We start from the raw sequence: 17,838 nt of genomic DNA on the forward strand, positions 1-17,838 counted from the left end.
GTATATCAATGGAATTCATTGCCAGAGACAGGTGTAGATGCCAAGTATTTTGGTATACTTACAGTATGTTCTTGACTAGTAAAGGCATCAAAGATTACGGGGGAATGCCAGAGAATGGGGTTGAGAAGGATAATAAATCAGCCGTGATGGAACGGTGGAGAAGACTCAATGGGCTGTATGGCCTAATTCTGCTCGTGTGCCTTATGGTCTTGTGGTTGTGGTTGCTGAGATATCTATTGTGGTTGTCTATGTGCTCCACAGCAGTGTGGGGAACCACTCAGATCGTGTCCACTGTAGACCTGTTGCAGAGATAGGCAACTTGTGGTGGATCCGGGTCCCTAAGCAGGCATGAGTTAATTCTAGCCATAACCAACTTCTTGAAGCACTTCATAATGTGCCACCGGCTGATGGTCTTTGGTGAACTTACCCTGCTTTTCATGAGCACCAGAATGTTTGCTGTTCCTCTGAAGCAGGTGGGAACTTCAGACTGCAGAACTGAGAGGCTGAAGATCTCGGTGAACACTCCAGCCAGTTGGTTGGCATAGGTTTTCACTACCCTGTCAGGTACAATTTCGAGGCCTGATGCCTTACAGGTTAGGTTCAGTCATCAGCCTCTGAGCCAGAGATCAGGATTGCCAGATGCTGTAGGGATTCACACAGGGAGCGAAGCATCACTCCCTTTTATGCTCTTAGGTTTTGACCTTATAGGAAGTAATGGCATGCAAACCCTGCCACAGCTGTTGTTCATCCAATTCTGTCTTTAGCTTCACCTAGAGTTGCCTTTTTGCTCTCCTGACAGACTTCCGTAGGACCTACCTGGACCTCCTGTGAGATTCTGGATCACTAATAGTGAATGCTACAGGACTAGCCCTCAGCAGACTGTGAATCTCCAGTAGCTTTGAAGGGGAAGGGGGATAACTACCTGGGAATAAGAAAATTAACATCTGCAAGGGTAAATGAGAATGGAAAGCTCTTTTTGAATTGTCGTCATGGAATGGGTGAAATGCATTGGGTTTCCTTTAAGGAAGTAAATTCTATGGAGAAGTATAAGCTATGGGAGGGGGGGAGAAGGGGCTGCAGGATATATTCAATGAAGAAAGGGTGTTCTGTCTCAGATGTTGTTTTAAAAGCTAAAAATTAAAATGCAGGGAAGTATGCCTGATGATGGAACATGGAAGTTTGATGTGGCAGCAGCCCGAGGACTGAATGACCAGTAGATTAGTGAAGGATAAATAGATGGTGGCAATAACCCAAACCCAGGAGACGGCTGAGAGTTAGAGAAGAGGAGCAGTCGCCAAGGCCACTTGTGCACTGGGAGCTTTGGAAAGGGTAGTTAGTTTCTCATATGTATGATTTGAATGAGCAAATACATACATAGCAAAATCAAACCTCAGTAATAGTAATACTGGTAAAGTCAGTAGTTTTCACTGTTTAATCGTGTGTGTATCTAAGTCTATTGGGACCCTTCACTGGGACAGCTTTACAGGGAGCAACATGCATAACACTCTGGGGAAAAAAGACTTTTCCTTTCCTTTATTCCATGGTCTACTCTTCTTTCCAATCAGCTTCCTCCTTCAATCCTTTATCTCTCTTCTCTATCACCTCCCAGCTTCTCAGCTCATTCCTTTTCATTCAACCCTCCATCTACCATCACCCTTCTCACTATTACCAGCCAGCTTATGCGTTGCCCCCACCCCCTCCCCTTTTATTTTGGCTTCTGCCCTCCTCATTTCCAGTCCCGATGAAGCGTCTCAGACCAAATTGTCGACTGTCTGTTCCCCTCTCCTGCTGAGTTCCTCCAGCATTTTGTGCACATTGCTCAAGACTTCCAACAACTGCAGAATCTTCTGTGCCTCTGAGCTTTGCAGTGTTACTGTTTCATACTGGTGAAGTGTCTCTGATTTTCATACCAGTTTGTAAAAGAGTGATAATCTGGAGGGGGAGAGAAGATACATTTAATTATTTGGAGAAAATAGCACTTCGATATAGCTGCAGTTTCTGCTCTTTAGCTTTTTTTTCTCCTTGGACGCTGAGCTTATTACGGTGGTTATAAAAATTCCACGGAGATGCCATTGAAACCTTTTTAACATATTCACATTTCAGAAAATAATTTAAAACAATAAGGTTATTTTAAAATGAGAATTGCTCTAGCTAAGTAGAGATTAATTAGCACTTCCCTGTCCTCCTCATTAACCGAATCAATGGCAGTAACAGTTTAATCAATGAAGAATAACTCCCTGAATATTATGTTGATCATGCATTAATCATTGGAGTTTGCAGTATCTTTCTTTTCAGAAATTAAATGTTCACTTTATGAGGTGAAAATGCCTGGACATGTTTAGTATTGTTCTGTTATTAAATATTTAAAGCTACAGGCTAGGTGTTAATTCATTTGGACAGATTTTGATTTTTCACAATGTGCTACTGCTTTGAAATCAGAGAAGCCAGGCATATGTATTATTTGGTGTTTCAGATGTGGTTCTGCTGATTTGAATTATTGCATCCGAGTTGAAAATTTTGTGATTTTAAGCCCCATTCCAGAGAGTTGAGTGCAAAACAAAATCAAGTCCCTCCCTCCAACACAGAACTGAGGAAGGACTACACTGTCAGAGGTGCCAATTTTGTGTGAATTAATTGATTAATTATTTAATTTGGGGTTTTTTTTTGTTGAGATACAAGCGGAACAGGCCCTTCCGGCCTTTGAGGCATACCAGCCAATTTAACCCTAGCCTAATCATAGAACAATTTACAATGACCAAATAATCTACCAACAGGTACGTGTTTGGACAATAGGAGGAATCCACACATTCATGTTGAGAATGTACAAATTCCTTACAGACATCAGTGGGAAATAAACCTGGGTTGCTAGTACAGTACTGTAAAGGATTACATTATCAAGGAACACCTAATAGCTGGTAGGAGAATGAGTATTCTGAAGGAAAACAATCTAAAAGTTCACATAAACCAAAATTCTCATCATTTGTCCAACCTCTCTGAATCCTTTAAGTGAATAATGGAGAGAGAATTCAAGGGCATTGTGGCAGATGTAATTTGTCTAGACTTTCAAAATGCCTTTCATAATGTGCAATAAAAAATAGGTTAATGAATCAGACTAAAACATGCAGAATCATGGAATAAGTATTAGAATGGACAGTTCGTTGGTTGCTAGAGAGCAAACACCGGAGGGTATATGGAAGTTAGAGTTACAAAAAGTGAAGCTCCTCATTGATTATAAACACTCAGTTTCTAATGACTGGACTTGAGCCAAAAATAATATTTAAACATTTGGCACAGAATTTAGTGAGGTAATTAGCAATTAAGAAAAGCACAACTGATATTAAGGAAGCATGAATAATTTTGCAGAAAAGGGACGAAACAAGCTCAAAAGTGAGTTTTTTACTCTTTGCTAATAAAAGTAAGGAGTTCAGGAATCCAGGTTGGTTCAAAGAACAATGGGATCTGGAAACACTAAAATAGAAATAATGAAAAGAAAAGAAGGTAATGTAAAACTAAAAGGCAAAGCACACAATTTATATATTGTGGCAGCCCGCACACGCGGGACTCGAACCACCATCGGGAGCCATGGGCAGACACGCGGTAGCGCGTTTGGAACTACCCGCTCGGGACGGACCTTCCGGGGACAGTCTGACGTCATGTCTGCCCCGCGGGCCGCAGGTGCCCATGGGAGGGGAAATTTAAGCGCGCAATTTTGAATCAGTAAAGGCTTTCTGAGTTCAGCTCTCTCTGCCTCCATGTGTTTCTTTTGTAGCGTGTTGCATACACACACACACACACACACACACACACACACACACACACACACACACACACACACACACACACACACAAAAAGCTGAAATGCATGAGATTACGGTTAAGTATAAATCTCTCTTTCCCCCATTTCCCAGATTTGCTGATAAATTTATTGTATTTTTGGGGAGCTTTGCAACCAGCTCATTAGAGCATGGAGTTAAATTTCCTGGTTTCAGCAACATTATAAATAGAAGTTTATTCTTTTGTTCTTCCTTGCTATTTAAGCATGTACTCATTCTTGCAACCGTTAGTGCTGTTTGTCAGTTTTATTCAGCTCCCTTGAATTGACCATCAATCAAACAAGTTCTTTTGTGTTTATTTTTGATTCCTATAATTTTGAGTCCTGTGTTTCACCTTCATCGTCTTTGCTCCAATGAAAATAAATTCAATTCTGTAAGTCATTTCCAAATTTAGAATCCAAGCTCCCAAATTGTTTTTGATATTCTCATCTTTGCTTTCTCAAAATCATCAGTCAGATTGACCACATCAGCATTCAATGTTTGAACCACTAACTATAAGTGTAATTTAAATGGAGATAAAATAATGCTCTTTCAAGGTTAAAATCAAATGGTCTTTCAATATAATCAGGAATTCAATAAACTGTGTTTATAACAGCTCTGCTTTGATTCCAATTTTTTTATTGGTAGTCAATAATGTACCAAACTATTTTAATTCTCATGATCTCACTAATGGATTTTTTTTACGCTGAATCGTAGAGAGTAAAGTGTTATGCTGGGAAAAATTATTCTCAAGCATAAGGGACAACAGAATTAGTTCCTGACCAAAAGTGTTATGTAAACAGACAGTGAGAAATGGAGCAAATCTCAGAGGGGTAATTTATGCATTCAGTGATCTGTGAAATGCTTAATAAAGTTGAATTGTACAAGAGTTCAAGAATCCTTCAGTGGGGCAATGTAAAGTGATCGAGCATCTAAATGTTAAAATACATGCAAAGGTGCTTGCAGAGAACAACTACAACCACACCCTGAAGGATTGCAGCAGAGGAAAAATTGAGATCAGCTTATACCTTTGGGAGAAAGTCCTATGAACAGAGAAAACAAGTTCAAATGATATATCCATCATGTGGCCCCAGCAGGATATTTAGGCCTGAAGTTTAACAGGCTACGAATATCATTGTTGCAAAGCTACAATTGTAAATCATCTGGATTAATGGCTGTCCAGTCATTCAAATGGTTAGCTCATTTAGACAGTTAAGAATAGTAGCAGAAACGTTTCGGTGAAATTGTGATTGTCTGAGTGAGGAAAGTATAGCCTCTGAAAATGCTGATTCCGGCACTCATTGCAAATACAAAGGAAGTAAAAATGTGTAACTCTTAGTGTAATGACTGTGAGCTCACCTGTTGTGTTTATATGATTTTAGTTCCATGTTTGAGGAACGTCTGCCACTGAACAATGTGGCGGATAGGCATTGCATGTGAGAAAGGGGAGCAATAGAAGAAATACAGCGGATACTGGGAAATTCAAAATACAAAAAATGGAATGACTGGGCAGGTCAAGTAGCAAGCATAGAGAGAGAAAAAAGCAATTGATGTCTCAGGTCTCTGACCTCACATCAGAAGAGAAATCACAATTTTCATTAGGCTAACTTAGAAGTCAGCCTATCAGTGACTCTGCATGTTAATTCTCACTGAGATCTCCAGGTCAGTTCTGGAAAGAAATTACTGACCTGGCAAAGGACTGTAGAGACTGCTATCTTATTGCTTCTTGTCAGCACAATATTGAAGCAGCCTGCCTTGACCAGCCAGTCTATGCTAATGTTTATTCTCCAAGTGAGCACTGGAGCAGAGTTTAACCCAGTGTGACTGACCCATTGCAATATTTCCGTATGGCTTAAAAACAGTAAATAATTCCAATGAATTATCTGATAATCTTTTTCTGAGAAAGATAGCAATTCTTTCAAGGAGATAGAGGAGACTGTAGATGCTAGAATTTAGAGTGACAAGAATCTTCTGCAGAAACTCAGCGGGTCAAGCAAAATTTGTGAGGGGTAGTGTGAGGAGTTAGGTGAAAGGATTGTCATCATTTTGAGTTGTAACCCAGATCAGAGCTGCAGATTATAAATTGCATCCATGTCAATATCTTTGGAGTACCGTGCCAAAATAAATTTTCTTCAGCCTCAGTACTGAATACCTCACTTATTTCTGAATAAGGGTCTTTGACCTGAAATATTGATGGTTTCTCTTTCTACGGATGAGACTGACCTGAGTGTTTCCAATATTTTCTGCTTTTTATGTAGATATCACTTCATGGAATGTTTTACTTTTCCTGTTTGAGGAAATGGAGCTTAGAAAAATAGAGGACTATGGGTAACCCTAGGTAATTTCTAAAGTCAGTACATGTTTGGCACATCATTGTGGGCTGAAGGGCCTGTATTGTGCTGTAGGTTTTCTATGTTTCTATGAAATGGTAATGCAAGATAGGCTGTATCCTCAACTACAGCCAATATTCCATTAAAGAGAAATTTGATTGAATATCCTCGGTCCAGTCCTCTCTCTGTCTTGTTTTGAACACGACAGAAATATCAAAGAGCACTTAATTCTACAGGCAATTAGAGGTAAACTATGTGGTATATTTTCAGTTCCACTAATCAATTATAGGTATTGCTGTTGATATTAACGGCAGAATTACCTTATTTAATAGTAAGTAATCCCTTGCACATCATGATTGTGAAATTTTGCCATGCCAACCTTAGCAGCCCTCCATCTATAATGTACATTTATGACCTATGCAAAGGTAGATTTTGGGAGGCTACACAATCATATAGAGCTTACATTGGTTCTGGAATAGGAAATCAACTGTAATGGCCACCACTTGAACTTGTGGCTTATATATTTACTACAACAGCAAAACACGAAGAACAGCAAGTGGTTTTGTGGCTTGTGAATATGAGTAACAGTGCCATTTCTGTGGTGTCCATCTGATTCTGTGCTTTGACGTTGCAAGTAAAATGGTAAGGTCAGTGCCGTTAGAAAAGCTCCTCTGATTTTCTTGATCAGAATCTTATATACTGATTCATGTATCGATCCACTATTTTATTTTACCAAGTGTTGAAATACAGTGCATTTGATATCAGTATCATTTGCAGTGAATACTTCTCTGGTAATGACACTGCCCAAGATATTAATTGAGATGAGATGTATATTCTGCAGACTGCTGATTGTCTTTGAGATGGGGAAGAAGGAAAGACTTTTACTGTTGCAGAAATTATCAAAAGATCATTTGGCAGAAAATTTACTAAGTAGTCTATGCAGATGATCATTTGGACAAACACTTAGTTCAGTCTGTTTGAAATTCACTGTGTGAGAACATTAGAATATTCGTGTTTGGCTTGAAGCATTAAGATTTGCCAAGTAACTTGTGGTGTTCTATTATTACAAGATTCTAATGCTGTTCATTCTTCTTATTTGCTTCAGGGTAAGCTATACGTTTGAGATGTATTTGCTGTCAGAGCATGTCTTCTCCTTTGGAACTGATAATGCTGAAATCCTAAAAGACTGGACTAGGGCAATAACAAAGGTAAAAACAAAAATATCTGAAATATATTCTTAATGTTGAAGATGTGCAAAAGGTTTTTAGATAATCATAGATATTTACTTTTTGTTTCAAACTCTGCAAGTTAGATTTTATTATTTATAATGTTTAATTTGTGTCTGGTATACACACAGGCATATGCAGGTGTGCGCACACATCTACGTATTGACATATTAATTATCATTTGAAACTGAATTAAATAAGGAAGAACTCAGTCTAGGTTCAGGAATCAAAATATTTGAAACCCCAAGTATGGCTGACATTTCAATATGCTAAATGAGTTATGATGAGGATATATCAATTACCAAATACATTGTTACTATGAGCACTGTAAGATGAAATATGTCTAGAAGGTATTTCTAAAGGAAAATGGGAGGCATTGTGAATCTCATATATAAAAAAAATTCATGTTGCTCTTTTTCAACAATTAAGCACCACTTCTTAGTTTTGTTAACATTAAGAATTAATATGAGTGGGAAATGCATTGGTCTTGGAGAGAGTCCACTGTCACACATGTAAATATATTATAGGGCATTAATGGCTTCAATAAGATGAGAAAACATAGGAATGTCATTTGACCACTTTAAGTCTGTGTGTACTAGTATTGTCACGAGTACTTTTAGACCTAAATGGAAACTGTTATGCTAATACCACTTAAGCTGCTTAATACTATGTGACAGCCATAATAATTCAGCTGATAGCTAACTCTCACCGATTTTCCATAGCGTGTTGCAACCAGAAGAGAACTGTGCCAAGATCTGCTCATCATAACAACATTGAGAAGTACTTTTGAAAATCGTGAACCCTAGCATTATTCAGAAAACTTAATACCAAATGATTCAGCATAAACTTGAGAAAGAAGTTTAAAAAAAAGATCAAGATATTTGAATCAATACTGCATGAAATACAGTTTAATTGGGTGCAGAACAGCCACTTTTTCCTTTGATGCATGCGTTTTGCCTTCCATATCCAACATGTGAAGATTTTTTTCTTGAAAGTAATTGAAGACAATCAACTAAAGTAGAAATATGGGATAGCTTTCAGCTTTTTTTTGGATTAATGTTTATGACTTTCTTTTCAAGGCACTGTTGTGCAAAAATTCATAGTTTTCCAAATGGCTTGTATATTCTAGAGTTTCATTCCTGAGATGGTAGAAATCCTGACCAAAAAGGATTATGAACTGATTGGTCGACTCTATTACAAAGATGTGCATAATCTGGAAAACTGGAAAGCAGGCTGGTTTGCACTGGAGAAATCACAACTCTGCTTCTGTCCTGAACGAGATGTGACTGAAGAGGATTCAGTCCATCTAAAGAAGCTGCAAGAACTTAGTAAGATTTTCCTATGTTACATTCCGTTAAGCCATAGCGTGGTAGAGCGCAAAATCAGTTTCATTTCTCCATTAGAGATAGCCAATGATTTCGACTGTATTGCTCTTTCAGAGTAAGCTAGCATTTCCTTTCTTTCGTTATTAAAATATAACAGTCTCCCTTTGGAATATATCTATTGAATCGTTCAAGAGATGAATTACTAAAAATAGCATTTTAAAAAATATATACTCTTACCAGTTTCCATCTGTTTCTTTTGATGTTACCTTAGGGTGGTGAGGGGGCTTGTGTATCTCAGTGATGCTATAAGCTATACCATGCAGACCTACTCAGGATGGACAGGTCATGGCAGAGAGGTCAAACTAAATATGGTCCACTGAACACACAAAATGCTGGTGGAACACAGCAGGCCAGGCAGCATCTATAGGGAGAAGCGCTGTCGACATTTCGGGCCGAGACCCCTCCAGTAATTTGCCAAGAAAGTCTTATGGTAAAGTCCATGAGGTCACGAAGAGGTGAACTCAACTTAACAACAAAGCCTTTAAAAAATATAATCTTATCAATTCCTGCTTCTGGTTCTTTTTACAGTTATCTGCTTCTTTTAACATTTATCATACATTCCTACTAGTTGGAAGGGTGTCTCCTTGTACGCTCTATCAAAACCATTCCTTTTCTTCTCTTGAGCTTCTCTATTCTCAAGGAGAATGATCTAGACTCCAACTATTTCTCAGCACAGTGAAGTCTATTTATTCTATTAAAGTATGCTAACAATTATGCATCATAAATTATAATTTAGAACCTCAGATGTGGTTAGTGAATAAGTTATCCTAAAAATGTTATGTCATTCCTAAATATATCTGCTCACAATTCACTGGCAGCAATTTTTAGAATCTTATTTATGGTGCTGTAAATCATGGTGTCATACCAGTGCACAGAGGAGGACCTGAATGAACGTCTATTTTATATAAGCCAAAAATATCAATTTGTACTTTGAGTCTGCACGACATTCAATCATCTTATAAAACTAATATTATAGTACATTTCTTTGGATTTAATTTTGTTTTGTTTTTGTTCAATACTTTTAAAATGTGTTTAATATTGAAATTGAATATTTGCATTAGTTTTTAAGAGATTCTGCATCCAGAAACTCTTAAACTTGCAATGAGACACTAAGAATACAGTTGACAATAGGTGTCCCAATTTGCGTACTGCGAAATGGAAGATGAACTGAACTGTTATTGCTATTTGAAAATTTGAGCTTCGATATTACCAAAGTACTAACTGATTTTTAAAGTATGAGTGGATATAACTTGCTCATGTTTTGTTGGAATAATGTTCTTGTTATAAGTGTTAAGATTTATATTTTTATGGCACATTTTGGTTCCACAATAAGCCAAATTGCTTTCTGGTGAATAAATCAATTCTAAAATCCAGTTATTGCTGGTATTGTGTGCAGAAGGAACTAGGTAGACAAATTGGTGTATCGATGACGTGTGGGGAATAAGTGTTGGCATTGAAATATCAGACTAATTTATATGCTACAAGATCTGGAGTAGCCCTTGAACCCAAAGTGTTCTGATTTAAAAAAAAATTGTTGTTGCTAAGACAGACAGGCACCGATAGGAACTTTCCAAATGGAATGTTCTACCACCTACCACCCTACCAACCTCTGTGTCCAGCACATAATCATCTGAAACTTTCGGCACCTCCAAAGGGATCTCACCATAAGATATAGGAGCAGAAGTAGGCTGTTTGGCCCATCGAGTCTGCTCCACCATTCAATCATGGGCTGATCCAATTCCTACAGTCATCCCCACTCCTCTGCCTTCTCCCCATACCCTTTGGGGCCCTGGCTAATCAAGAACCTAACTATCTTTGCCTTAAATGCACCCAATGACTTGGCCTGCACAGCCACTCGTGGCAACAAATTCCACAGAGTTACCGCCTGCTGACTAAAGAAATTTCTCCACATTTCTGTTCTCGATGGACGTCCTTCAACCCTGAAGTCGAGCACTCTTGTCCTAGACTCCCCTACCATGGGAAATAACTTCACCATATCTAATCTGTTCAGGCCTTTTAACATTTGGAATGTTTCTATGCAATCCCCCCTCATTCTCCTGATCTTCGTGGAGTACAGCCCAAGAGCTTCTAAACGTTCCTCATACAGTAACCCTTTCATTCCTGGAATCATTCTCGTGAATCTTCTCTGAACCCTCTCCAATGTCAGTATATCCTTTTTAAAATAAGGAGCCCAAAACTGCACACAATACTCCAAGTGTGGTCTCACGAGTGCCTTATAGACCCTCAACATCACATCCCTGTTCTTCTATTCTAAACCTCTAGAAATGAATGCCAACATTGCATTCGCCTTCTTCACCATCGACTCAACCTGGAGGTTAACCTTTTAGGTATCCTGCATTTTGAATTCTCTCTCCATCCAAATAATAGTCTGCCCATTTATTTCTTCCACCAAAGTGCATGATCATACATTTTTCAAAATTGTATTTCATTTGCCACTTCTTTCCCATTCCCCTAAACTATCTAAGTCTCTCTGCAGGCTCTCTGTTTCCTCAACATCACCAGCTGCACCACCTATCTTTGTATCATCAGGAAATTTAGCCTCAAATCCATTAATCCTATAGTCCAAGTTATTGACATACATTGTAAAAAGCAGTGGTCCCAACACTGACCCCTGTGGAACTCCAGTGCTAACCGACAGCCAGCCAGAATAGGATCACTTTATTCCCACTCTCTGTTTTGTTGTAATGCTTGCTAGTAACTTCCCTGTAATTCCATGGGCTTTTATCTTGCTAAGCAACCTCATGTGTGGCACCTTGTCAAAGGCCTTCTGAAAATCCAAGTACACCACATCCACTGCATCTCCCTGCTTGTAATTTCCTCAAAAAATTGCAGTCGGTTAGTCAGGCAGGATTTTCCTTTCGGGAAACCATGCTGGCTTTGGCCTATCTTGTCATGTGCCTCCAGGTATTCCATAATCTCATTCCTAACAATCGATTCCAACAACTTCCCAGCCACTGATGTCACGCTAACAGGTCTATAGTTTCCTTTCTGCTGCCTCCTATCCTTCTTAAATGGGAGAGTAACATTTGCAATTTTCCAGTCATCCGGTACAATGCCAGAATCTATTGATTCTTAAAAGATCATTGTTAATGTCTCCGCGATCTCTCCAGCTACTTCCTTCAGAACCTGAGGGTGCATTCCATCAGGTCCAGGAGATTTATCCACCCTCAGACCATTAAGCTTCCTGAGCACCTTCTCACTCGTAATCTTCACCGCACATACTTCACTTCCCTGACACTCTTGAATGTCCGGTTAACTGCAGATGTCTTCCACTGTGAAGACTGATGCAAAATACACATTCAGTTCCTCTGCTCTCTCTGCATCTCTCATTGCAATATCTCCAGCATCATTTTATATTGGTCCTATATCTACCCTCAACTCACTTTTCACCCTTTATATACTTAAAAATCCGTTTAGTATCTTCTTTGATATTAATCACCAGTTTCCTTTCATAATTCTTCTTTTCCTTCCTAATAACCTCCTTAGTTCCCTTCTGTAAATTTTTAAAAGCTTCCCAATCATTTATATTCCCACTAGCTTTGGATTCCTTGTATGCCCTCTCTTTTGCTTTTACTTTGGCTCTGACTTCACTTGTCAGCCATGATAGTGTCCTTCTTCCATTCAAAAATTTCTTCTTATTTGGAAAATATCTGTCTTGCACTTCCCTCATTTTTCGCAGAAGCTCCAGCCATTGCTGTTCTGCTGTCCTTCCTGTTACTGCCCCTTTCCAGTCAACCTTGGCCAGTTCCCCTCTCATTCTTTAAGGTAAGGGGAGGGAAGTTCAAGGGGGATATTAGAGGAAGGTTTTTCACTCAGAGAGTGGTTGGTGCGTGGAGACAGATACACTAGTGAAGTTTAAGAGACTACTAGACAGGTATATGGAGGAATTTAAGGTGGGGGGGTTATATGGGAGGCAGGTTTTGAGGGTCGGCACAACATTGTGGGCCGAAGGGACTGTAATGTTCTGTACTATTCTATGTTCTATGTTCTATTTCCTTTATTCCACTGAAGTATCAACACATTGGAATTTAGCTGCTTCTTTTCAAGTTTCAAAGTGAACTCGATTATATTGTGATCACTGTTCCCTAAGGGTTCCTTAACCTTAGGCTCTCTTATCACCTCTGGATCATTTCACAACACCCAATCCAGCATAGCCGATCCCCTAGTGGGCTCAACAACAAGCTGTTCTAAAAAGCCATCCCTTAGACATTCTACAAATTCATTCTCTTGAGGTCCAGTACTGGCCTGGTTTTCCCAATCCACTCTCATGTTAAAATACCGAACAATTATCATAACATTGCCCTTCTGACACGCCTTTTCTATCTCCTGCTGTAATCTGCAATCCACATCCCGGCTGCTGTTTGGAAGCCTGTATACAACAGCCATTTGGGTCCTTTTACCCTTGTAATTTCTTAACTCAACCCAGAGACTCTACACCTTCCAATCCTATGTCATCCCTTTCTAATGATTTAATATTATTTCTTATATACGTGGCCACACCACCCCCACTGCCTCCTAACCTATCTTTCAGATACACCCTATACTCTTGGACATTCAACTCCCAATGGCAGCCATCCTTTAGCCAAGTTTCAGAGATGGCCACCAAGTCATACTTGCGATCTGTCGCTGAATTTCAAGATCATCCATTTTAGTTCTTATGCTGTGTGCATTCAAATACAACACTTTCAGTTACTTTCTGTTTTAACTGCACCATGCCTCTATTGCCCTGTAACTCATCCCACAGGCTGTGATTATGCCTCACCTCCTGCTTGTTCTTTCTATAATCTCGGTTGCATGCTATCTTTGAGTTATTTCTGTCTTCCCCTTCCTCAGCCCTATCACTTCGGTTCCCATCCCCCTGCCAAAGTAGTTTAACCCCTCCCTAACAGCTCTATTAAACCTGCCTGCTAGGATACTGAATGCCTTTGGGTTCAGGTGTAACCAGTCCTTTTTGTACAGGTTGTACCTCCTCCAGAAGATGCTCCGCTGATTGCTCCCCACGCAGCTCTCTCCCTCCTGGCACTCCTCCTTGCAAGTGGAGCAAGTGGTACACCTGCCCCTACACCTCCCTCACTACCATCCAGGGCTATTTTTCTCCGGTCCTGCTGAAGGGTTTCGGTCTGAAAAGTCAACTGTACTTTTTTCCATAGATGCTGCCTGGCCTGCTGAGCTCCTCCAGAATGTTGTGTGTGTTGACCGGATTTCCGGCTTCTGCAGATTTTTGCTTGTTTGTGATTCCAAATGGATCAGTGCATCCACTATTCATAGATTTTGCTTAATGAAGTCACTTTGTACCCGTGGCTCAGGATGGTGTATAGCACACAAGCCATTCTCGTCAAATCAACTGGACTCCGTTTGTCAGGATTCAGTGATCCATGCATCATTTTCATTGTGTTGACCAGCTCAGTAGAAAGATTTCTGTCTTTTATAACTGGAATGCTGGATTCCTAAGGTTTGCACTTCCATGTTTTATATCAATCCAAAAAGTATTTTCTAAATATGAATGCAGAAGCTCTACAAGCATGTAATAATATTCCCAAAGGTTTTCACCCAGTTTCTTGCTGTGACATCAGCAGTGGTTCTCAAGAACCTGGACGATGGATGACCATTTCTGTCACCTATTAAAATTCCAGCCAGATTTATAGAGGAACAGTGAGCTAATCAGCAGTTGTCCGTTCTTTTACTTGCACCAGGCATTTCCTGTGGCATTCTTTTTAGAACTTTTAACATTATTTGATTTGTTCAATGAATCAATTGAAGCTAGCCATCATTTGCTGGGAGGGCTGTTATGCAGTAATTAAATTCAAAGGCCGAGAATTGATTCTCCACATGAAAACAGATTGCTGCTTAGGTGGTACTCAAATTGAACCAGCGGGTCTGCTGGATTTTCACCATGGAGTTTGACAGTAAAAAGTGTTAATGTTTTGGGTCACTTTGTATTCAACCATAATTAGGTCTTAAATTAAACAGATGGAAGTACAAATATAAATTACCCATCCCCTGACTGAATTTTAAAATACACATAGAGTGATAACGCACTACAGCACAGAAAACGCTCTTCAGCCTGTCCAGTCCATGTCAGCCATGATTGCCTGATCCTCCCTTTAGAATACTACTTCCTTTTTGGGATGTATCTATCCTGCACCTTCCAAATTGCTCTCAGAAATGCCAGCCATTGCTATTCTGCCATCATTCTTGCTAGTGTTCCCTTCCAATCAACTTTGGCCAGCTCCTCGCTCATGCCTCTGTAATTCCCTTTACTCCCCTGTAATACTGATACATCCGACCTTAGCTTCTCCGTCCTAACCTGCTGGGTGAATTCTATCATATGATGATCGCTGTCTCCTAAGGGTTCCTTTACCTTAAGCTCAATAATCAGGTCTGGTTCACTACACAACACCCAGTCCAGAATTGCTTTTCCCTAGTAGGCTCAACCAGAAGCTGCTCTAAAAAGCCGTCTCATGGGCAATCTGCAAACTCCCTCTCTTGCGATTCAGCACCAACCTGTTTTTCCCAATCTACCTGCAAATTGAAGTCTCCGATGACTATCGTAACATTGCCCTTTTTACATGCTGTTTCTGTCTCCCTTTGTAATTTGTATCCCCCACATCCTGGCTACTGTGTGGAGACCTGTATATAATTCCCATCTGGGTCTTTTTACCCTTGTAGTTTCTCACTTCTTCCCACAAGGTTTCTATATCTTCGGATCCTATGTCATCTCTTTATAAGGATTTCATTTCATTTTTTACCAATAGAGCTCCCCCCTCCCATCCTGTCTGCCTACCTGCCTGTCCTTTCAATGCAATGTGTATTTTTGGATGTTAAGCTTCCAACTATGACCTTCTTTCAAGCACAACTCAGTGATGCCCACAACATCATGCCTGTCAATCTTTAACTGCACTACAAGATCATCTACTTTATTCTATGCACTGCATGCATTCGCATGTAAAACTTACAATCGTCTATCCATAACCCTTTTTGATTTTGCCCCCATGTTACATTTCAATTCATCTCACTGACTGTAATTTTGCCCTATTATCTGCCTGGCCCTCCCAACAGTCTCTCTGCGCACTGTATCAACTGGTAGCTCAACTATCCTATCACTCCAGTTCCCATCCCCTGCAAAATTGGTTTAACCCCTCCGGAACAACTCTACCAAACCTGCTTGCAAGGGTGCGGGTGTACCTTGGTACCTTGTCCTTTTTGTACAGGTCAAATTTTTCCCAGAAGAGATTCCAATGATCCAGAAATTTGAAACCCTGCCACCTGCACCAATTCCTAAGCCATGCAGTCATCCACCAAATCATGTTATTCTTACCCTCACTGGCAGGTGTAATCTATCCACACCTGAACCAAAGTCTGCCATACCTCTCTCATCCACGTACTTATCCAGACTTTGCTTTAATGCTGCAATTGAATTTACATCTACTACATCCTCTGGCAGCTCATGCCATGCTCACACTACTCTCTGAGTGAAGAAGCTCCCCCTCATATTCCCCTTCAATATTTCTCCTTTCACCATAAGCCTATAACCTCTAGCTGTAGCCCCATCCAATCTATGAGAAAAAAGCCTGAAAATATTTGCCTCATTTTACCTCTCAAAATTTTGTGTACCTGTATAAGATTTCCCCTCATTCTCCTGCACTCTAAGGAAATAAGTCCTAAGCTATTCTACCTTTCACTGTAACTCAGGTCCTATAAATTTCCTGTGCACTCTTTCAATCGTATTGGTATCTTCCCCATCTGAAGCTGACTATAACTGCACACAACGCTCCAAAATCAGCCTCACCAACATCTTATAAAATGTCAACATAACATCCCATCTCCTATACTCAATGCCTGATTTACCAAGGCCAATGTGGCAAAAGTTTTCTTTTACAGCCTTGTCTACTTGTGATGCCACTTCCAAGGAATTATGGATTTGTATTCCTTGATCCCTTTGTTCTACCACACACCTCAGTTGCTTACCACTTACTGTGTAAGTCTTACCCTGGTTTGTCATCCCAAAGGGCAATATCTCATATTTGTCTGCATTAAATCTCATCTGTCATTTTTCAGCCCATTTTCCCAGCTAGTTCAGATAGCCTTTCTTACTGTCCATTACAGCCCCAATCTTGATGTCATCCTCTCATTTGCTGATCTAGTTTAGTATATTATTATCTAAAGCATTAATATAGATGATGAACAACAACAGACCCAGCACAGATCTCCAGTCAGAGAGACAACCATTTACTCTCGCTCTTCATCTTTTGCTCAGCTCAGCCAATGATGAATCCAATTGACTATTTCATCCTAAATGTCAAGTGTGTTAATTTATGACCCAAACTCTCATACCAACCTTTTAGCTTTGACCCAACCTCTTAACTCTGTCAGAAGCCTTTTCTGTAATCCATGTAGACAGCAATCATCATATTTCCTTCATCAACCTTTTTCATAACATAAACACACTTTTTCTTGAATGCAGCTAGTTCAGCACTGGCTGTGTTTAAGGCACATCAGCTTTGTAAAGGAGAGATAATAGTTTCTTTTTCAATGTTTTCTTTTGTCTTCAATGTGCTGTAACACGTAGGTTGAATGTTATGGTATTGCTTTGTTATATGATCAATGGATGAATTTTGTTATGCTAGTCAATATTTGGAATAGATTTTCTCAAGATTGAGTACAGAGACATGGTTTCATCTGTTAAGAAATTGTTCTGAAGGGGAAGTGCTTTTAATTTTTTTTTTACCTTCCTAGACAAATTAGTTAAAATGGGCTGTTTCTTTCAATTTATCTTTGATTTGTCATTTGCTGGCATTGTGGTTCATTGTAGAAATTCCAGAATTATTCTGTATTGCTCAAGGTCTTTCTCGCTCCTTCCTTTAAACTATTTGTCTTTCAGCTATTACTTCCCAGTAGTCAGATGGGATAAATATTCTACACTTTGTGCTTTTAGCAATCACCATAACTTTGAATTATTCAATCTGAGCAGCGTAATTTCTCTTGGCTTAACTTGTCATATCTTCCACTTAAAAACAAAAACTGTCTACTACTTTTGTTAATAAATAGTCAAGGATTAATGGCT

General features: G+C 39.5%; 1 protein-coding gene across 5 annotated transcripts in view; it reads left to right on the forward strand.

Annotated features, from left to right (window-relative positions):
- arap2 (ArfGAP with RhoGAP domain, ankyrin repeat and PH domain 2) overlaps positions 1-17,838 on the forward strand; it is a 420,641-nt gene that overhangs the window by 278,726 nt on the left and 124,077 nt on the right. For all 5 annotated transcript variants that reach the window (XM_073064859.1, XM_073064858.1, XM_073064860.1 and 2 more), the window contains 2 exons: positions 7,248-7,350; positions 8,498-8,696. In XM_073064859.1, the coding sequence (XP_072920960.1) occupies positions 7,248-7,350; positions 8,498-8,696 (302 nt within the window). The remainder of the gene's footprint in view (positions 1-7,247; positions 7,351-8,497; positions 8,697-17,838) is intronic.

The sequence above is a fragment of the Hemitrygon akajei genome, chromosome 13 (assembly GCF_048418815.1).
Source record: "Hemitrygon akajei chromosome 13, sHemAka1.3, whole genome shotgun sequence".
Classification (NCBI taxonomy): Eukaryota; Metazoa; Chordata; class Chondrichthyes; order Myliobatiformes; family Dasyatidae; genus Hemitrygon; species Hemitrygon akajei.